The sequence below is a fragment of the Teleopsis dalmanni genome, chromosome 2 (genome assembly GCF_002237135.1).
Source record: "Teleopsis dalmanni isolate 2A chromosome 2, ASM223713v2, whole genome shotgun sequence".
Taxonomy (NCBI): Eukaryota; Metazoa; Arthropoda; class Insecta; order Diptera; family Diopsidae; genus Teleopsis; species Teleopsis dalmanni.
The window spans coordinates 8,579,122-8,603,654 of NC_051847.1; the positions used below are offsets into that span (position 1 = coordinate 8,579,122).

Below are 24,533 nucleotides of genomic sequence, written 5' to 3' on the forward strand. Positions count from 1 at the left end.
CTTTGTCATTATGTGTAGCATCATAAACATTATTATCCTTATCATTAATGTCATCAATAAGATTTAACGCTTGTCGAATCTATGATTTCTTCAGAATATCTCTTTATATGTCTGTGTGATACCATATAATCCCAATAGGACAACTAAAAGAAACAAGTTTTATAATGTTAGAATAATTGTTTTATATTTTTGAAGTTCATATTTTAATTATATATTATATGTTTGAAAATTATTTCTTTTTATATAAAATTTTTTTAGAAAAAATCGCTCTTAAGGCACCAATAGTTTCAGTGGCATTGAGTATATCTGAAGTTGAAATAAATATCAACATTTCATAATAATGGGTCTGAAAGTCTTTAAACTAGTTTATAATTTAAACTAGTTTATAATTTAAACTAGTTTATAATTTATTAGTACCATGAAATCAGATATACATTTTTTGGCATTTCTGCTGTTGCAAATGTATACTGATTTGACCTGAATGCTCTGGAGGGCCTCTAAATTTGTGAAACGATGCTTTATATTGTTCAGAATAATTTAGATACTGACATTTACACAATATCTATAAATGAGAAAACTTATTTGTTATGAAATCAAAAAGATATTATTTTGAACATTTAAATATGTGAACCAAATATTTTAAAGATAGTCTAGGAATAGTCTATAGGATAGTCTAACAATATTCTATTAAGAAGTTAGATTCCTGTTTTTATTCTGAACAAATTTATTGTATCTAAATATTACGTGCAACCATATGAATAAAAGTTTTTGATATAAACTAAAAGATATCTTGGTTCCTCCAGAATGCGTCCTGAACTAAAATTTTTAAAATTTTTACCATTCTATTTATTTAAGACAATTTTTTCTCACTTAATTATGAATGAATTGTGGGTTTCTTTATATTTTTGCAATATTTTTTTGTTTATTTTTTTGGATTTAATGCGTAACTGCACACATTCATGCCCGCTGAACACGCAACGCAAATCGCGCAATTTACGCACTTTTGGCGTTGAGATTTTTGAGTTTTGCACGCAAATTCGTGTTTTTTGCTGCGAAAATGCTGAAATAATTTTCGGTGGTCATTCCGTCATTCCGAAATAAAGACATTTCAATTTATATGACAAAACATTAAAATAGCTAAATATCTTCGTGCCGTGCATGCATGTACCAAAGTATTTCAAAGTTAAAACGTATATAATTGCTTGTTTCGCATTCTTGCTTTGAGTTTCAAAGATAGTTTTTGATTTTTTTACTTTCTCAGATTAATTTTGTATAAACGAAAAATGTCATCTTACTAAATTACCCACTAAGTTTGATATTTTACATAACTCAAGAATACTAATGAATAAAATCAGATATATTTAAATTTAAATCTTCATTGTATTATAAATTGAGTGCTTTGATGCTACTTGAGAATTTATTAGTACTATATACAATATATTCTCTGTCCTATGTTCTTGACAAGTGCAATAATACTAACCTAATATACAAAAATATAAGGAACCTATATTAAGAGCAAATGGGTTAACACCCATTTGTCCTTTAAAGACATCCTTAAATTCTAAAAATGTAATTTAAGGTTATTAACGGAGTTTATTACAGGTCGTTATGGTCTGAAATATTACCTTCATAAACTACAATTATCTACGAATTCGGAATGCAGATTATGCATCGAAGATGAGGAAACTACCATGTATATTCTTTGTGACCGTCCAGCTTTAATGACGCACAGAAGAAACTCTGGAATTTCTGTCACCAGAACATATTAAGAACTCTTGAAATTGCTACAATTGTACTCTTATGACCGCAGTACCGGCTGTTGGGCGATTTCACGTCGAAACTTTTAATAATAATAATAATAATAAGACGAAATGGGGAAAAAGTAGGTATAATAGTTAAGAGAAAGGAATAGACACATAAGAAAAATTGTTATATGTTTCTCTTCAAAAGTTTTCAACTATTTTTTATTTATGTTTTTTTTCTACTTCGCGTTATAACCACTCACAGAAAACCCAATCCTTATTGTGCAATAGACTTCGGTTGTCAACTATCTTTGTGCTTTTTTCTCTTTCCCGATATGCCATTCCAGGTCGAGCCTGAGCTCGGTATGACATTCTCAGGTATGATCATTTACACAAAGCATACATTTTGTATTTCTCTATTTCGCTACGCACTACTTCAAGACTTCTAGTCATTCTAGTCACTTCTGTTTTTTTGCTATTAACTATTAATGGTAATTCTTATTAAATCTATATTTATTCCATGATGTATTTTTAAGGTCAATCTTTTTCTGTTTTTCTTGTACTCCCAAAACATAACAAATTTTGCTCTTAGTTTCTTTTTAAACCTTATGTCTATAAATTTGGGAATTTATTTTTTTATTATTTATAAGTAATGGTCTAAAAAATGATTTGCATATAACTTTGTTTTGTATACACTATAAAAAAGCCTCTTGTACTCTATTATAGCGTCAGTTTGGCAGAATCATGTTTGTTGCAAAAGATCTGTTCTTGACTTCTTCTTACTTCTATTTTCGTCTTCATCAACAACTCATCAAGAAATATTCTAGGTTTACATATCAGCTTTTACTAACTATAATAATAATCAAATATCTTCTATTCGATTAGGAATAGTTCTAGCACAAAAGATCGACTGTGATCGTGATGTCAGCTAAGCAGGGATTCCAGATCTATCTTAGAATATTTTAGCTATTTAAACATTACAATAGTTGTCTTAGGGCGTGGTAGATAGGTTGGAATGGCGGTCTTGTTTCCAAAAAACCCACTTGAGCTCAAATAATGGCTCATTGTGATTACGGCATATAGATTACGGCATACTCAATTTGGTTCTTCTTTCAATACTTAGCTGAAAATCGCCACAGATTTTTCGAAGAACGATTTTGAATTCAATTTTTAAATAAATAAAACTTAAACGTATTTAGATCTGTTCATTCAAAATTGTATATGATAACATTTGGTATAAATTTTGGACAATCTTTTTAATAAAAACATAAATAATGGATAATAGAGTAAGTTTTGAGGCATGTTTTCAATGCTATAGTAACATATGATATATGTATTAGATTTTATTTGTCGTAGAGTATCGAATTTCATATACAATTTTATTCATACAGTTTCAATGATACGAGTATTTTAAATAAATAATATCGATAGTTTTATCATTAATAAAACTAATAAAATAATTTACTAGATATAGATATCATTGTTAAAATACAGCTCATTTCAGGTAGTAAATAAAATGTAATGTGTAGATCTTAATTTTGATAACCTTAAAATTAGATATAATAATCATATCCTTAAAAACTCTAATTCCAAAAATTGAAAATAGTTTCGTTTATTTTTGGAAAAGTTGCGACATCTTTTGAAATATAATTTTGCAGCTCATAAAATATCGAAAACTTATGGTGTATACCGACTGCACTGATCTGATGTCTTCTGATGTCTATGATTTGTCAACAAAATGTTAACGCAAAATTCAAATAATAAAAGTATCAAAATATGAATAGGAAAAATAGAATAAAAATATAAACTAAAACTAATTAATGTACGCCTACAGCATTTAAAAGTATCGCACGGATACCATTGCACAGACTATAGATACCACCAGATACACTAGTTATACCAGTACCAAACACCAAATGTTTGTTTAGAATCATGCAACTTTGCGTACCGTTCCGGGCGGTCTCGTCCCATCCCGTCCCAGCAGCAGCAGCAGCAGTAGCAGCCGCAAAAGCAATTTGATATTTTCTACATTACAGCAATAAAAAGAACTCAGTTGATGAATGAATAGCAACTGTTTGAACTGAAAATTCACTGAAAAAACAAGATACATTTGAGTTGTGCAAAACACAACAAAACAACAAAACTAGGCACTCATTTATGTTGTTTCTAGATACATTTTATCTATATTGTGATTGACTTTAATGTAAAATATAAATACATATACGACTATTTTCATTATATTGTATGTACTCGTATAAATAAATGCTTTGCAAAAACAAAAACAATTCGTAACAGGAACAAAATATTTTTTTATAAAAACATTAAAAAATAAAAATATTTAATATGTAATATACAATAGTAAATGTGCAATCATAAATAGTAAATGTTACTCAGAAATGTCTTTAGAAATTATGATAACGAATAAATAATATAACAATAAACTAGGGTATAATCGTTAATTGGTTTCCTTCGGATATACATGTTTATATGTAGATAAGTAGATATTTACGGACCTATTCTGTGCACTTTATAAACTTGTCAAACATTGACAATTGTCAAAATTGACTACTGTAAATGTTTTGGTATTCTGTGACATAAATAAAAAGCTCTTTTCCTTGTTAGTTGTCAATACTACAAATGCTGTTGACAACTATAAAAATATGCTCTTTTTAAGCATTTTTTATTTTTTGCATGCATGACAAATATTCTTAACTAAAATATACGCTCTTTACAAGCATATTTTTTATTGTTATTTGAATGCATGGAAAATACCTTTGGTAAATTAAAATATGTGCTCTTTACAAGCATTTTTTACAAACAGTTACGAACAATTTTTATACAAAACACTTTACACCATAGTTTGGTGAGAAGCACTAGGTACTTGAGCTTTGAAATTTGTCATGATGTGTCCAGAATACCAAAAAGCTTTCTGCTTTATAAAAATCAAAAATTTTATTAAAGAATTTGACAAATCTGTCAAGTGCACAGAATAGTACCGTTAATATGTACTTACAGATATAGTTCAGATAGTCAAGTTATCAGATAAAATTGACCCATTTGTCGATGTAAGAAATGAATGATTTAACCTGGATTGTGCCAAGGGGGAATATTAAAGAAAATATTGTTTTGACAATGTTTTTGCAGATTATAGCTAATTATATTGTATAGTGGCGATCTTTCCACCTCATTCCTGGATACACCACTGTAATAAATTGCAATAACTGATTTGTAACACTTGGAAAGTTATAGTATAGTTATCCTCTTCATGTAATGTACAGAAAGAGAGAAGGTTTTTAATGAATATATATTTGTAATATATATAGAAAAACTTTTACAATTAGAAATATAGAATAGTTTACTTTATACCCAATTCTTTTCCAACAATTTTCCAATGGAATTATCAACGCGGAATATAGAAGCCCTGCCCGTATTAGCAGTATTAGCAGTTATTTTATGTTCAGGTTCTCTATTATCTTTTCTCTACCTTACTTACAGTTCAGATATTCTTTATTCTATGCGTGAAATTAATTTAAATCTAAATCCTCACTTGTTGAATTTCTAATTAGACGATTATATATATGCACACCTTATCATACGCTTAAAATCCCAGTGAAATTTAATATTAATCGCCTATTAAATATTGATTTCGGACACTGTGCATTTGATGCTACAGTGATGGCATAATGATGAGAAAATGAAATTCGTTATCCTCTATGATTGTTTCTCTGCAGAATTACAGGCAAAACGACTTCAATATTTTGGTGAGCGTTTCTTCACTGATTTCCAATAAATAATAAAGCTAGATTTATCTAATCTTCTTCAATCTAGCTGAAAGCGCAAAAGGTTTGATATCGAGGATATAACGTAAACAAAAGTTAGTTCATCTCACCTTCTCCATACAATTTTGAGGGTATCGCAATGGCCAACAAATGAATCTGAGTGGACATGTTTATATTTGAATTAACACATGAGACTTCTCAATCCAACCTGCTTAAGTGAACTTTACAGAAGCTTAATCAGATACTTTAATCTCTGCAATGCGAGAAAAAAGATTGCTTAGTTTTAATTAAAAAGAAAAAATATAAGACTCCGCTAAAGTTATTGTATTATAAAATAATAATTTCAATATATTTTAAGAATATAAAATTGAGAAATTATATTTTCTCATTATTTTTTTAAAAAATTTCTATATAAAATTATTCGTACTAATTTAATCTATATTCAATCAAATCCATAAATTTTTTTCTTAATGAATGTTTTTCAGTATAAAATATTTTTATTTCAATATCTCAAAATATTTGTGTTTATTTGATGTTAAAGAAACAGAATATTTTCACATATACAAATATACATAAAGTATATATATATAAAGGTAATATTTTGAATGATTGCAGGTAATGACTTATTTATTTAACCTCAATTAAATTTACTTCGCTGATGGTTTAACAAAATATGAAATGAATTTGTTATATTTTCCAAACTTCAAAACATAATTTAGAAGATACATAAATAATTTGAAATACAGCTTCCTGTTCATCAAAATCTGTTTTTATATCATTCATAAACATAAATAAATTATTTAAATTTTTTTTTCTATTAATATGAGAGACAAAGATACGAGTATATATTTTTAAGATCATAAATTTAAAATAAAATATTAAGATTCAGTAATGATCACAAAGATATTTTTAATTAAGATACATAGATAGATAGAGACTAACAAAGTATGTATTAATGGTATGTAATCAATCAAATACAGTACACATATTACTGGATTATAAGCAGAACCAGGACCTTGAACGTTTGTTAATTGAATAGAGACAATTGGAGTTTGTGGTAATATTGATATTAAACGAGTATAGAGTATTGACTGTGACAGTATTGATAGTATATTATTAGCATATTCAACCCCTTTCACTCTGAAAAGGGATGTGAAAGGTTGATACTAATCTTACAAACTTATATATACCTTTTCAGTTCAATAGAGTCAACATATGTGTTTAGTATGTGCCATATCTGTATTTTATCTATAATATTATAGCTGTAGAATGGGTTAGATGATGGTTAGATTTTCTAACAGAACATTTTAATGGAACTAACATATTATTTGGCTATTATTTGACTAACACCTAAACGCGTAAAAATTTTTCACTAAATCTACTTATTATGCATCTATTTAATGTAAGATACTTATTGCTTAACTCAGTGACTAAATAAAAACCTAAACTGATCTCACACTTACAGAGTAACCTACGAGAAGATAGAATCAAGAATATATAAAATGATCACAAAAACATTATACGATATAATTGACTACTCATCCAGAATGTAAATCTGAACACAGCTCAAATTAAAAAAATAATTAATTAATATTAATTAATAGAGTTATTAATATTAATAAAACAAACAATAGAATCTATTAATTAACAATACAATTAAGTGAAGTTATTGAAAACCTACACGAAAATTTAAATCGATGATAACAAGATATAAGTCCACCCAAAGATACTTACTATAATTTTATTCCATATGTTATAAAGTTAGGCACAATTTAATAACAAAATATTTTAAATTAAAGTCTTATAGTAAATTAATATTCAGAAAAATGAGAAAGCTATTATGATTTATATGTATTAAATTTAATTTTTAACGTTTTTAAGATATTCATGATTAATAATTAATTTGTAGCTATGAATACCTTAAACATCATATTAAAGATTAAGTAAAAATAATTGATTGAAAAAAGTACATATCGAAAAATAGATCAGCATTTTTTATATAATAAATTAAGCAAAATATCAAATATATATTAATTATCATAATTTTAAAAAAGAACCACAAATTAAGTGGAATAATTTATGTATCGTAATAGATATAAGAATGCGTCTCGTAGAATGTTTTGATAATATCTCTTTCACCTGTTGGCGCTACTGATTATTTTTTTCATATTTTCGTTGGTCGTCTTAGTCAGATATTAGATTATTAGATTATTAGATTATTTATTTCAATCAAAACATAAAACACTTGAGCAGATAAATGGACAACCACATCTAAACACAAATTCATATTATGCAGAGTATCTTAGCGTTCGAGTACGAGTATCTATGAAGACAGGGAGCATAATGCAATTTTTTTTCTCAAATTCTGTTCTACAAAAAGTTATTTTTTGTTTTTGTTTTTCGTATATACCGCAAAAGATAACAAATCTGTTGAACGAACTGAAAATAGCTTGAATCAAAGGTAAAATAAAAGATATAAAATGATAAAAACGTATGCAAAACAGTTGACAAGATACTTTTTCAAAGTTGTGTAGAACGTCTTTGCTGTTAAAAGTTCAAACTGGCAAAGCATCTTACAGATTTTTATTTCATTTGATTTTATTTTATCTCAGATATTTCATTTTTTTCATTTTATATCTGCTGCTGTGGCCACGACTCATGAGCGTACAACATGTGCCGAAGACCAGAGACCCGAGATTTTGACTCGAAATCTTGGCTAGCGAGTGTCATGTTATTAATTTGTTTGTAATACTATTTTATATATAGGCACAAGGAGAATATGAGCACAACAATACGGCAACTGTATTATTAAGTCTACAATGTCTCCTCTTAAAATATATACGCATCTTTTGGATAAATTACAGCAATAAATTTATTTCACAAAAGAAATTAAGAAAAATTAAAAATTTAAAAGAAAAATTAACTGCAACAATGTTTAAATTATAAAATTTAAGCATTCATGCATTTCAATTTGCGAAAATACGATGTCAGTCGGTTTGTGAGTGTTTGCCTTTATATTCAATGGACTACATTTGAATGAAGATGAAGAGTAAAATATTAATATATGTGTGTGTAACAGCATATAATATATACATTTAGATCTTTATAAATTATATCAAAAATAGGTTACGACATGAAGTAAATTTTATTCCCATTTTCCTATATATATAATACACTCCTATATACATAATATATAATATTATATATGTACATATGTACATATGTACCTACACATATTTTAATGAAGGTAAGTGGCTATTTAAGTTGATAAGACCATCAGTAACTGTCTTTAAAGTATATATTCCATTCACTTCTGTAAAGTAAATAGAAGTAATATTGCGTATATATTTCAATTAAATTAATTTTAATATTTGTGATATTATAAAGGTGTGTTATATAAAATTTTATTTTAATCTAATTGAATAGATCTGAATATTACACAAAATCTTATTATTTAGACACAATTAATTATATACATATGATACTAGTATTCTTATTCTTATTATGAAACAATAGTATATATAAGGGCTTTGAATACGAAAAGTGTTCTATTAGATTAAATTTCATTTCTATCTTAAATATATGGTCAAACACCATATAAAGTGTTAATATCATTAATATTAGATTAGATTTTAAAACGCGTTGGGAACTTGTCATCATTTCACTGCATCCTTTGAGGATTATTGTGGCATACCCACTTTAGTTCCATAGACGAGTAGCAGTTAAAAACGCCATTATGTCCTTTCGAGAGATGTTTCCTTATTTCGTTATAAATGGATACGCAGTAGTGTTGTAATTAAAATTGTCAACATAAAAGAATGTAGTAAAGTCAAGAAGTCTAAACTTAAGTGTACTACATAAGAACATATTTACAGCAGTTAAAAATATCTTATATTTAAAATCTTTCTGACAGATAAATTGACCAGAATAACTTTAGTTTTAATGAGATACTATAGCCATTCATTTTATTACGCTTTCCAAGTAATGCGTTCAAAACAGTAGAACCATGTCTGTAGAAACCTCATCCGAAAAAGATTTATGTTAAAGGTATGTCAGCAGTTAAAACCGTGTTATTAACACATTTTTGATTGTAATGAGAACTAGTTAAATAAAATGAGTTTGATACATTTTGCCTTAGTTCATAAGAGACCTTGTCATATCCAGTGATAATAGTCCTCAAGACTCATCGCATTGAAGACATATTCATAACTGCAATGATAAAAAAATTTAAATAATCATGTTCATATTTCATAAAATAAATTTTTATATTAGTCTTCCTATTCATAAATTGATCACAACTTTTACTAAGGAACGAAAGTATTCTATATCTTTTAAAATCTTAAACTAGATAAGGCAAAGCATATGGACGTTAAAAATAAAATAGATAATCATCCCAGAAACAGATTTATTTAATTACAAATAAAGTAAATTTATAAACTTCACAACCATATTTTCCGCCGTTTTATTAATTAATGAATCTGAAACAGATTTAAAAAATACTGATGGTTTTACTAATCGATCTGCAGAACATTTGATTGTGTCTTTTTTATACAATCTTGCGATAATTCGCAGAATAGAAGAATTTTAATATATTCCTCTTTTTATAACTTTGAGGGAAACCTGCTGCGTTTTAAGTGCTCTACTCTTAAATGTTTTTATTTTGTTCGTTTAGATACAAAAAAGTCTACTTATTCTGTTCTTTCTATTTAAATGATTAAAAAAAGAAAACATTTTTTAGTTGAGCTGTTTTGTTTTAACGCTTAATTACCTTTAATCCCAAGAAATTTTATGAATGAAATTTATTTTGAAAGACGAAATCAACAGCACATCCATACTGCACTAGCAGATACAGATACAGATACAGAAGTCTTTTAGTGCATGAAAATATTTAAAATTATAAATTCATATATATATATATATATATATATATATATATATATATATTAACATTATATGAATATATATTTAGATGACATAGAAATGCTTTCATCATAAAGTCCAAAATGTAAAAGGGAAATTTATTTTGAAAAATAAGTTTCTTAATAATTATTAAATACTTAGGCTGTAACAAAAACGTGCATTTCAAAAAGAATTCTAAGGAAAGTGAATAATTAAAACTAAATTTAATTTCTTTTTATTTGAAATGATTTTATAGAATATAAAATAAGCGATTAATATAATTACACATCTGGATCCTACCGCGCAATCTTTCTTCAATCACATTTATCTGCTTCCCAAATATTGGCACACATCGGCCCTTAATTATGACTAACTTTTTTCTTTAAGCTTTCGTATTACATATGACAGCCAACGTACTCTTTGTTTTTTTACCAAATTTTTACCGATTGTGTCTTTATATGTCAGTTGATCCAGCTTGTAAGATTTCCTTTTTTGTCATGATATATACCCAAAATTTCTTCTATTTTATAAATTGGGATATTACTTTTTCTGGAGACCATTTTAAGGTTTATTATGTTTGTTACTCCATAGTAAGTCTTGACGGTTCCTTTTTTTTCTTTATTCGGTTTATTTAGACATAACTAAATCTCGGTAATTCATATCCAATATTTTATAACATCTAAACCAAAGAAACTTTGCACCTTTAGATCGTCTGCAAGTCCATACAACTACATTGGTTACTTATGACGGTTTTATGATCACAGTTCATAAAAGGTCTCTGTAGTAAACATCTACATTTATTGGAAATATTTTTTATTATTCAGGAAATAGGTCCACCTTCACGATGATCTATGCAATGACCTTTGTCATTTTTATCCAAACTAATTTGGTTTTCACAGTAATAACGTGGTGACTCCGAGAAATTAACAAACTGACACATATGTTCCTAATTTTAAGAATAAAAAAAAACAAGAAAATAGCAGTTTTTGTTAAATTTTTAAGTTTTCTTGGGAATAATAACTTTTCCGAAGACGTAAAAGGTTTACGAAAAGAAAATTATTACGAAAATTTACGAAAAATTCAACTCTCTCACATTTTTTGAGATTAAAAAATTTAAATAATTTGAGATTAAACTCTAAAAAAAAATACGCAGATATTATTGTTATTATGTTGACAGATTTGTTCTGTAACCTAGAGATCTGTATTACCTCTTCTCCAAATTTAACTCCTTCTATAAATTGTAGTATTGACTTTCCTCCCTACAAAACATACAAGTTTCATTAGAGCAAGTTCTCAGGTCATTCTTAAACTATTTTACTTAGTTACTTAATTTAGAAGTCTCTGTCTTCTTTGTTCAATTAACTCCCAGTAAACCATAGGGCTTCAACAATTCCTCTGAATCGTATTCTATTTGGAGCTGCCGTGCAGATATCGTTCCATGAGTAGCGCTCTGATGTTAGTTCGGCATTAATTGTCCTTCGCCATGTTCTTGAAGGACCGCGAGGCCGGTGACTGTCTTGCGAGTTCCACTTTAGGGCTTGCTTAGCGATGCAATCCATTGCCATTTTCGTTTTTTGATTTCACTGTTCACGCTTTGTATGTTCGAAAAGTTTCTATAAGCGGTTTTGAATACTGTACCCCTGGTAAATTATCTAATTATAGTTTTCTTTGTTTTTTCTCTACCTTTTGAACAAATAAAAAATATTATTAATTATCTAATTTAACTACAAAATCGAATTATGTCAATAAAACGTGATAAGTAATATAGAGATATATCAATAGATTTCTCTACTAAGAAATTTTCTTAGTAGTAAATTTAAAACTAATTCTTAAGTATTCTAATTTTGAAATATATATGTTAATTGTTGTAGTTTTATTATTTTGTATTATTTTTTATTTACAAACTAACAATAAAAATATTGTTTATAAAGTTACAATTCCAAGATTCATAATTTTTGAATAACTGCCCACACAATTTTGAGTATTGGCAGATTTATTCGATTTTGTTTATAATTAAAAATTTTATTGGCTTTATACTGTTAATTACTTTCCACCAAATATGAATAGATGAATAGAATCTCTTTTTCTGGAATATCTTAATGCAATTAAATTATTATATTTATTTTATTAAATATTTAAAATTTACTTAGCCATAGACCTCATGTAGTTACATTCTATAGACTGCCTCCGCATGAGTTTACTACCTATAAAATGGAACTAGGCGCAATAAACGCTTCGTTCAAGTACACGTTCAAGGAATGTGACTAGGCAATAACTTCTCTGAAGATTTTACTCCTGGTATTGATTTATTAATGGGCGCATGTTTTTTAAAATATACAAAAAAAAAAAAAATACTAAAAAAAATAAGTTGAACAACAATAACAAAATATTTTTCTACTTATTCTTACTTTTATCGCATATTTTTGTTGGATTGTTGTTTGGATGAAAACACTTTTCAAAAATAAACTTCCCATATTACGAAGAATTCTAAAATTACACACCGTCTTTCACTCATTTTCAGATTTTAGACTTTCTGATCTTACTCAAATATACAAACGATCGCAATATACTCGTATAATGTATCGTGTTCACATGTGTATTTGGTTCAAAGAGTAAATTTGTATGTTTATAGATACTTATAATTTCTTCATGTGATTTCTTGTGAGCAACTGTAAAACATACGTTTTTCATTTGGGCACAAGCATAATAATAATTATAAAATAAAATATCTACAAAAACAAGCTAAGGAACAAAATACTCGTATATAGAAACTGAGAAAACTACTCGTAAGAAACATAACATAACACGAGCCACAGTGGAAACCTGATTCTTTTTGATATTTAAAGCTGAAAAAATAAAAAAGGATTTGTTAATTTAAATACGAATATCTCAAATAAACAAACGTTTAAACTGTTTTTGTTGAAAAAGGGCCATGACTTAGTCTTTATGTTTAATATATTTACCTGGTGCATACTCGTACCTATATATCTCTTATTATGCATGTGAGTTATGTGATTAATTCAAACTTAATAATATCAACTCCAAAATTTAATCAAAATTAAATATTTAAAATTTTTTTATATGACTTTGGTAATCTAATGCTAAATGTAGTATAAATCACGCATTTAGTGGTGTCAGTATCAGATCCATAAGTTTTGATTTGAGTCTGGTCTAAGAAAAACATATGTAACAAATGTTTCTATTCGGTTTATAACTTGCTTGCAAAATTACTGACACTTAAAGAAGAAGGATTTAAAGTCTAAAGTTTTAAAGAACAGAATTTAATACATACATATGCATTAACCAATTCGAATTATTCACAAAGGTAATATCTAAATAATATTTACTTGGATTATAAACACAAATTTAATTAAATTTTTTTATAACCATAAACCATAAGAAAAAATGCGCATTTTCAAAAACCGACAAGTAAAGCTTATGAAGAGCAATTAGATATTTCAAATGATAAAAAAGTTTAAGCTTTTGCGATGGATTTGTATGCAATGTTTATGCAAATACAACAAAATTGCTCCAACTATCAATAAAGCCGAAGTATTTAGCACTCCAAGCTCCTACTACTAAGTTAAACTTGCGATCCGTTATACTACACGTATATAGGTGGGATCAGAAATTAGTTCAAGATACACAATTGTCTACCATTTCAGTGTACAACCAAACTACGAACATTTTATCATCTCTCCCAACTTGTAATCATACCGAAACCAGAGTGGAAAGTTAGACGAAGCCACCAGAAATTTGAACACTGTTATCCAAAACTACTTAACGTAAAATTCTTCTTGATTTTAATAACTTATCTTAGTAATAATTACTTTATAAGCAGTACAAGAAAGAAGATACAATTATTTATCTAATTGATATTGGAGTTCCGCATATAAATGTGATGGATCCGTATCTCTACTTATGTAGACTACAAACATGCATTTTTAAAAACACGTAAATCTTAAAACATATGCCGGTTACACACAAAAATCAGTTAAATGGCATTTAAAACACCTTAGTATCTGCAGTTACTGTTGCTGAGAGGCTGTTTAACTTAAAGATAAAGATCAACGCACAATAATCTTATGACGTAATATAATATATACTCTTAGAAAAGAAAGTTATACACAAGTTAAACCCAATAACACTGTAATCCCATAGTGTGAGTCTGTTAAGTATCAAACGATACATATGGTATTTAAATGGACCAAACTAAAAAAGACCAAACAATTATAACCTGCCATACAACCAAAAAAATAATATATCTTACTTGTTCCTCTTGCGAAACTCTCAGCCTAATTTAGAGAACATAGTTCTACTGACAAAGTTATGCTATAATTGGTCTCAACATATGTCATAAAACTTAAGAGTACTGCAAGTATCTCTAACAAAGAAATGCTGTTAAAATACTCATCCACAGCACTTTGAAGATCACATTGGAGAAGATCTATTCCTACGATTACTACCTTATGTAGTAAATTTAGCTTATTGTTAGCAAGACAAATTAGAATGAGTCACAAAAAAATGGAAAGTCAGTTCCGATAACTCATTCTTTAAAAACTTTGGCCATTTCGTTGTATGTTTGAGACCTACTTCCAAAAAATTTATATGGTAATTATTTTAAATTAGAAAATCTGAGTGATTAACACATTTAAGTACACATAGGCATATTACATGGTAATACCAGTTTAACAATAGTTCTAACAACCTAACTATGTAATCCATAGTTCAACTCACATTATCTTATCTCACTTGATTCTCTTTCAGAGTTCTCAACGCTTAACAAGTATCTTTTATTTTCACAATTGTGAACCATAACTCTAAATAATAGTTTACAATTTAAGTCTATTATTTTTATAGTGCGCAATACTCCAAGTTTTACCATCATTTGTAGAAATTGTCTAATATAAATATAGGTAATAAGTATATCTAATCTAGTAGTAAACCTTGTTTAACTCTATCGGAGACTACAAACTTCAAATAATTTATTTGGTAAACTTTGGCCGTATTATGCGATGGTAATTCACAATTTAAGTGAACTTATTTTTGACAGAAGCTTATATTTCAACTGATTTCAACTGAGAATCTTCTGTATATAAGGAGTAGTATCCTATATTTCAGCAATGACTGTTGTCACTTTCTTATAACTAAAATAATTTCAGAATATGTGATTTTGAAACGAAAGCCATCATTTTAAATTAATCAGACAAGAAACTACCAAATTTAAACATACTACAGACAGCGAAACCATTTAGTTTAAATTTTATACGGAAGGATATTGACTAACTATATGGTCATCAATAGCATTATAGTTATAAATCATCGAGATAATTATCTCTTCTTAAAATTTAAGTGATATGTGTCTATGAGCTTTATATGTATAAATTTTTTTCCGTACTCTAGAGGAAACATTCTTGTTTCACATAACTTTTAAAATTTATTATTTATTAATTAGTTTACTTTATATTAACTATTTTTCATTCACTAAGAATATTTAAAAATAAATTAACTAGAATATTTTCATTTCGAGGACTCATACCCGTTAATTTTAATCTATAACTTGAATGAAACATATTAAGGAACTTTTTCGCTTTTACTTATAAATTCTTAATACCAATTCTCTTCTTAGGTTAATTATAACATAAACAAAGAATAAAGGATCCAATTTCTCTTTTGTCGAGGATTTTTGTTATTACGCTCTTAGCTCATAATTTGTCTTTTAAGTAAATTATTTAATAATAAGCAATATAAATACATTTAACCCACTGTACATATTTCATTTTATAGCAACAATTTACGTATACCTATCACTTTCTATGTATAAATTTTCACGTTTACACATTTTGGTTGAGATTTGAGATATTCTTGAATCTGTTTTCACAATTTTTGTGTATCTCATGTTCATGTAATGACGATCCGATACCAACGCCAAGTTTCTTTCGGTTTTCTTCAATTTCTCAGACTGAAAATAGAATTTCTTAGGCCATATTTCGAAACTTTGTGTGAAATTCGATGGTGTGACGCAAGTGGGTATATGATATTCTACTCTATAAACAAATTCAAAATTTTGCTTTATTCTTTATTTTTAATTTGTTTAGAACATTATTCAGCTTATAAAAAAAATATTGTTTCAACATTTTTAGAAATAGCCACGATTGAAAACTATACGTTTTAAATAGACTTAAAAATTGATTGATATTTTTTGAAGTTGAAAAAGGGACATATACGAGTTATTTATAATATAATAAAATAATAATCTATCATTAATTTACTTTTCAACACCTATAAATTATTTAATATAACAAATTTCTATCTAGGAGTATAATGAATTTGATATCAAAAAATTATGTCCTGCAAGAGTTAGAGCAGAACTATTTTACCTTTGCAATGCAATCAATCTTCTGCCGAGCCAGCCATCATTTTCTCTTACACTTCATATCTATATCTATACAAACACTTAAGCGCTAACTACTATAATACACTCTAAATGGTGGCAAGTCATAACCGGAAAATGCTTATGCTGGAATTAATAGTAACTATTTCACAGATAATGCCATAAAAAGCAGTTCAGTCAAAAAATTTTGTACACCAAAGCCTTATTGTAGAATTATAGTGTTATTCCAAAACTTAATCTCTAAATAATAGCTTGATAAAAACCGAAAGACGTCGTTATTGGCTTAACACTTCAAGTATATTATTTCCATAAGATGATTCTACCTCAGGTCAAAGATTGTCATCTTTTCCGATAATAACTGCTAATCAGTTTTTTGTTTAATTTAGGCAAGAGAAGAATACTGGGGTGAGAGTTCATATTTTCGTTACTCTCACCCTTATTTAGGATGCTATATTATCTTTTGACGATTGGGATCAGATACAGCACAAAACATGAAGTATATTCGTAATTCTCTATTCAACTATGAGATTAGATCTTACTGTACTATTTAATTCATGTGTTCACGAACAAATTTATATAGTTTTGAAATAGTTAGTCAACCGATTATATATAATAGGTTCTCGTTTAAAACTAATAGATTCTCTTCAATAGACTAATATTGTAGAGAAAAAGTAACTGATTTATTTGATACGTTCCACACTTCTTCCAGAGAACTTTAATAAATTGCATTTAGGGATTTATTCAATTATTTACTTCTATTTTGATTAAGTTTATAAAAAGGAAAAAAATTTATCTATATTTTTGAGTTTCACTGTTTTTGTATATTTTTTATGATAAAAATTATTATTTATATTTTCAGCAAAATCACCAAAGAATTAAAACATGAATTTGTACATATAAAAAAATAAATTAAAAAGAGAATTAAGAATTGCATATCCATTCTGTATAATTATTCAAAAGTGAACAAAGAAATAAAAAACTAACACAAAATGCTCCATCATCCCGCCACTGATTTTTATGACTTAGCCGCTGCAAATGCGGCTGTACTGAACGCACGACAAACGCCTCCCTACAGTCCAACTAGTCTGAGTAGTTCCAGTTTAACAAATAACAATAACAGCTTAAGCAGTAATAACAATCTGGATATGTTGGGACACAACGGCGCCGGTAGTGGCGTCTCCAATAACAACAATAACGTCCACATGGGCAGCAATAGTGGAAGTAGCAATGGCGCCGGCGGACGTGAATCTTTGCCTAGCTTTGGATTTACACAGGAGCAAGTGGCTTGCGTTTGTGAGGTTTGTTTGAACCTATAACTTTAGTCAAATTTATAAAAATATGTTATATTTGATAATGTATAAAAATGTAAACTTTGAGATCCAAATAAACTCTTGTCAAACTCTACATTATTATCTACAGGTCCTGCAACAAGCTGGTAACATTGAAAGACTGGGTCGATTTTTATGGTCATTGCCACAATGTGATAAACTGCAATTAAACGAGTCTGTGCTGAAAGCAAAAGCCGTTGTTGCATTCCATCGCGGACAATACAAGGATCTGTATCGTCTGTTGGAACTTCATCAATTCTCACCGCACAATCATACCAAACTTCAAAGCCTCTGGTTAAAAGGTAAACTATATTATCCTGGTGTCGTACCTAGCGTTACTAAAAATTAAAATAAAAAAAAATTTGTTTCGGTTTGATTTTGTTATTTATATTTTTATTTTTTATAATTGTAGCGCATTATGTAGAAGCCGAAAAACTGCGCGGAAGACCGTTAGGTGCTGTTGGTAAATATCGAGTACGTCGTAAATTTCCACTGCCGCGCACAATTTGGGACGGTGAAGAGACGAGTTACTGCTTTAAGGTAGGTTAAATGAACGAAAGTAACTTTTTTGTTTCAATCGTTTTGAAGGTACTAGGGGTATCCTTTGTAAGGTAAATAAAAATCAAACAAAGTCGAAAGCCACAAGGAAATCGTAGCAGTGTTCTGTGCAACAAAATTTCTCCCTCAATTTGAAGTTAAGTTACCCAGGGTTTTGCTTACACGCAAGGAAACTGGGTTAATGTAGAATTCACATGTGTACATTTTATGGATTTGAAGTACAATTTCCTGTTTAAATGATTACATAAATGAAGTTGTTTTTTATTGTGCAAAAGGCTTCTTTTGATTACCTTTTGTTTGTTTTTTCTTTTAATTTTTTGAATTTTTTTGAATGAGAAGAAATTTAATTAGCGACTTAAAATGATAACTTTTAGTTTTTAGACATTTAGGAAATCGAGATAAGTCAAATAAATAAAAACAGCTTTATTAAAAATCTCAGAGAAGTTTTAATTTAGAAAGATTAAACATCAAAAATAAAGATTAAACTATTCAATTAAGAACTGCTTTCCCGGTACTATTTCAAAACGCATTTGACTTTTATTTTAATATAAATTCCATATTTTATAAAAGAGTCGTTAAACATATTATATATGTTAGTATATACAATTTACAACTGTGTCATCCCAATGTCAATACTTTGTATTTTATATATATATATATATATATTTCAGGAAAAATCTCGATCAGTATTAAGAGACTGGTACGCACATAACCCATATCCATCGCCACGTGAAAAACGTGAACTAGCAGAGGCTACCGGACTGACAACTACACAAGTAAGTGTTTTTATGAAGTAATATTATATGTAGTTTACCATACTTAACTTTACAAAAATAATAATTTAGACCGAAATATTGTTTTACATGCTTTTCTTGAAAAATAAAATTTATCATACTTTTAAAATTTATAATAATACTCTATCAAAATCAATTACGATGTGGCACTGCCAGACTTATTATTCCAATAATTGGTTCCATTAATCAAGACGTTGATTTTCAGTTTCAGTTTTCAGTTTCAGTATATATCAAAAATGTATGTTACACTACATGTGAACTATAGTTCTTTTGAATTTATTATTACTAATGCCGTTTTCAATTGGTAAATCTGGGGTAACTTTTTCAATCTAGATTCACATATAGTGCAATTTTCATTTTTGATTGGTAAATCTCCAGCGAATAACAATTTTATTTTTTCACACATTTTTTTATTCATTAAAAAATTCTAGTTTCAATATTACATTATATTAAAAATATTTTGTAAAATTTTAACGGTATAACACTTTTAGATATGGGTACTTTGGGCCTATGAGACATAAATCCAAAAATAATACCTTCGTCCAAGAAACGAAAAAAACATATATTGCATTTTCAATATTCCAATTTTAATATGTTATATATGTTAATATGAATATGTGAAATATCCTTTAATTAGATATCTAATATATCCTTGTAGGTAAAGATGTGGTTAATATTTGTGCGGCCCGCGACATATTTTTAATCTACTACAATTACGCGAATTTTCTTCTTGTGTACTTGTAAAACCACACTATTTTATTTTTAGAGTATACCAAGTGAATAAATTTAAATTGATAAATAATTAAAATTAAATTTAACATTAAAACCGTGTTTTTATTTTTGTCGAAAACAACGTTGAACTCATGTATTTCTTTTTTGCCGCCCTCCAATCTGTACTGTGATCAGTGGCGTAACTACATTTTTTAGGCCTGTAAGCAAATTCTAACTAAGGGGCCCCTATCAACATACTAAGGGGCCCCTCTTTTTATACTCTTTACACGAAAAATGTGAAAAGGGTATATAAGGGTTGTCAAGATTTTCGTAACGCATTAAAGGAAACGTCGGAAATACCATTAAGTATATATCAGTACAGTATATATATACTTTTTCAGTTCAAACTACTCTCTCAGCTTTTGAACTCTTTGAATGAAACTTTACACACATACTTTTAGCCGACCCTGTTCACCATTTGATTTGATTAAAATTGGACGTCTATTTCTTGTAGCTGTGATATAAACTTAACAATCAGATATGAGGTTTCTCCGTTTTTAATAAAGGTATTCAAATAAAATTTGGTGTATACAGTACTGATATTTGCAAAAGACAACGTACAAAATTATTTTCAAATGGGTTTAAATCTAGATATAGCTTCCATATAAACTCTCGATTAAGACACATACTTTTCTTAGAAAAACTTTTTTATATTATAAATAGGTTTAATATTTTATTTGAAGTACATACATATTATGTACTTTAAATTTAAAACTTACGTATCTTTTATAAAATGCAATATGAAGTTATTCCAACAAAAAACGTTTACAAACGTTTATAGTGGGGCCCCCTAAATTCGGGCCCGAAAGCGTTGCTTCCAGTTGCTTCCCTGTAGTTACGCCACTGACTGTGATTGGTATTGACCCGCGATCGCATCTGGTCTGGACAGTCCTGCTTTACAGCGACCTATCTACTGTGTTTTTTCAACAAAAATGCACAAATTTTAGTATGATTACACAAACGCAAGAGCATTATTCGAAAATTCGAGATATGTGGTACATATAATTCTGCTTTTATATTACGAAGCCTTCAGGCTTGATATTTACCTTTTAAGCGTCAAGACTAAAAAAGATATTCTTAATGCTCTCTCTCTCTCTCTCTTTCTCTCTGCAGCAAAATATTTTTGGGTCAAAGAATTATGGAACTAAAGTTATTGTGATTAAAAATTGGAAAATATTGTAGGGGAAAAAATTGATATTAATAGGTTTATTAACCTTGAGTTATTACTAATTAATAACACTAAAATTGGTCTACAAAGTAGACTGAAATAAAAGAAAGTTTCTATTTAAATATTTTTCATATTATTTAAAGTAATATAAAACAAAAAAACGATTAATTTTAAAAAATTTATAGGCTAATTGGTCAACAGTTAAATAATAAACTTTTTAGAAATATTTATTTGTGTTATTTTTACCGATATTTCGACTATAGTTTATAGCTTAGATTATTTAGATTATAGATTTAGATTATAGTCGAAATATCGATAAAAATAAAACAAATAAATATTTTGAATAAAGTACTAATGTTGCTGGAAAGGTACACTTTCTGGTAACAAAGAAGCTTTATTTAAAATTTAGAGGGTTTTCGAATAGCAAGAGGGGTTTTTTGTATTTGTCCTTTATTTCTTTCTTTGTTATTCGAAAACCCTACAAATAAATATTTTTAAAAAGTTTATTATTTAACTATTGTCCAATTAGCCTGAAAAAAAAAAATTATTTTTAATAAATTTTTTGGTCATTAAAACAATAAATTATTAAAAAATTTTTAAAATATTTAATTCTCTCTTCTACGTAATATACATACAGGTATTGCAATATACATATAACTTATCCACATATTTCATATGAATATGGCTTTCTCTTTGCCTCCCATGCCTTTTCATATTTGTAACCAACAAATAATTAAATTAATAAATATTTTATTTGAAATATTTTTATACACTCGTATAAAATTAAATATTAAACATAATAAAAGCAAAAAATCTTAAACTTTTAAAAACTAAAAGATAAATAATTTAAGTCTTATTGCTATTAATCATAATAAAAAGTTGAAAAATAATTCAAAAATATTAACTCATTAAAGATCATTCGTCATTTTCAACCTAATTTATTCATCTTTGAAATAAATTTCCTTTTGTATTCTTAATGTAATTTTACAGGTTTCCAATTGGTTCAAAAATCGCAGACAGCGCGATCGGGCAGCAGAGCACAAAGAGTAAGTAAATTTAAACCAAAAAAAATATATATTTATACCATTCAAACTACAAATCTACATACGTACATATGGTAAATAGATATATACATTTTCAATGCATATATAAATATATTCAAAACAAAAAAAATATATCTGTGTTACAAAATACTTGTACGAATATAAAAATAAAATCGAGTAATTAAATTATTTTTAAACATTTTAATAATTAATTATTATTTATTATTTATTCGTATTTCAAGTAAAATTTCAAAAGAGCAAGAAGCGCGGAAAATTCAAAATAATATTTAATAATTAATTTAAATTTTTTAAACGTTTCATTTTGAAATGCATAAATTAATGAAATTACATGGAGATGACATTACTTTGCGACAAGGTGACAACGTTTGACAATTACAAGAAGAACAAACTCAAATGCCGAAAACTTACTCACATGCACATCTTCCAATGATTAGTGTCAGGGTTGCGCAAATATTAGTTTAACATGGAAAAACTAAATGAATATTTGCAATTTTGAAATTTTTAAATTTTGTGACTTTTACTAAAAACATTTAAAATATTTATGTAATTTTGAAATGTTTGTGAATGCAATGAAAGCCTTACTCCTGATGTTAATGCATTCGGTCGGTACTAAAAGCTGTCAATAGGAAAGCACTTGTAACTATGTCTGCAATAATAGATCGATTAGTTTTCAGTTTTTAGTTTTTGTTTCTTTTCTTTTTTTTGGGTTTGTATTCAAATATATAATTTCAGTTATGTTTCTGCTTTTAAATGTCAATCATTAAAGTGCACATGCGATAGAATTGATGCGCTTGTAATATACACAAGGAGCATCCTTGACTTTCTCTGAACCTTCTTGCCTAATGCACATTTCCAAATGTAAACATGGGTGCGGATATGCCATCTGCATTTCCGTTAAAACAAATAAACTTATTTAAATATTTGAAAACACTACAAAGGCAAAGGCAAGGAATTGAAAATTAAATTTGGTAAACTGTTTTACTTTCATTAAGATCTGCCGACATAGATAACACGATAAATTTGAAATAACCACGTTATGACTGCTCGTCGCATACCAACCAGCAAATGTCCTATGTCCTTTGAGAGCTGATCATTAAGAGAATATGATGATTTCATTGATGCATTTCTTAAGGATTTTTATTTATACTGCAAAAAGGATGTTGCCTTGTGGACATATGTGGTTCTAAACAAATATTAAAAAAAAACATTATACATATCTGCTTCAAATTTATTAAATGTTAGCATTGAGGTTTCCAGTAGTACATTCACATAGAAGTATTTTGATAAATAAAAAGTAGTATTTCATTCACGTGATAAATATTGCATTCAATACTTTTTTAATTGAAATTCAGCCATATCGAATATTTTATTAAAAAAATTCGGTTTACCAAGGAAAGAATATATTAGAAAATATATTTTTTAGGCAATGTTTTAGTAGTGCTTACTCCCCCTGTGTATTCCCATATTTTAAATATCGATATTGATCATTTAACAAAATTTAAAAATATTTAATATTCATTATAACTCGTACTATGTAGGGAATACTATACACTACGATAATTTATTATGCTAACTACAGTGGTTTTAATCGATCCTTTGGCTTTTAATGAAGTCTTAAGCTCGATTGATATTGTTCTGTTCCATATTCTATATAAGGATTATAGTATGGCACCAAGATAAAAAGGATAGCGTATGTGTTTAAGCGTTTCAGCAACTACATCACAGAAATGACAAATAATCCTTGATTATATAAATATAAAGTAAATATGGTTGATATAGTAGTATCAACCAGCAGAGTACTGCCGGCAAATCTGTATATATTTTAATATCTTCTCCACTTAGTGTAGACAGTGTGTTTGAAACTGCATTGGAAAGAAAACCTTTATTACCTTATACGGAATCAAATGCTTATCATATAATATCATAAGTTCCAGTGCACTGCATCTACATAGATCATTGAATCCATTTTTTTTCTAACAGCTTTTTGCATGGTTTCCCAATAGTCTTTTGTGAGTTTTTGTCCTTTTTTCAATTTT

At 27.8% G+C, this 24,533-nt stretch overlaps 1 protein-coding gene across 1 annotated transcript in view; it reads left to right on the top strand.

The window, feature by feature from the left end:
- The window catches only part of LOC119680960 (protein sine oculis), a 47,687-nt gene that overhangs the window by 2,783 nt on the left and 20,371 nt on the right, over positions 1-24,533 (top strand). The window contains exons 2-6 of the mRNA XM_038094005.1: positions 17,674-18,112; positions 18,234-18,444; positions 18,555-18,682; positions 19,372-19,476; positions 22,424-22,479. Coding sequence (XP_037949933.1) covers positions 17,804-18,112; positions 18,234-18,444; positions 18,555-18,682; positions 19,372-19,476; positions 22,424-22,479 — 809 coding nt within the window. The 5' untranslated portion in view covers positions 17,674-17,803. The remainder of the gene's footprint in view (positions 1-17,673; positions 18,113-18,233; positions 18,445-18,554; positions 18,683-19,371; positions 19,477-22,423; positions 22,480-24,533) is intronic.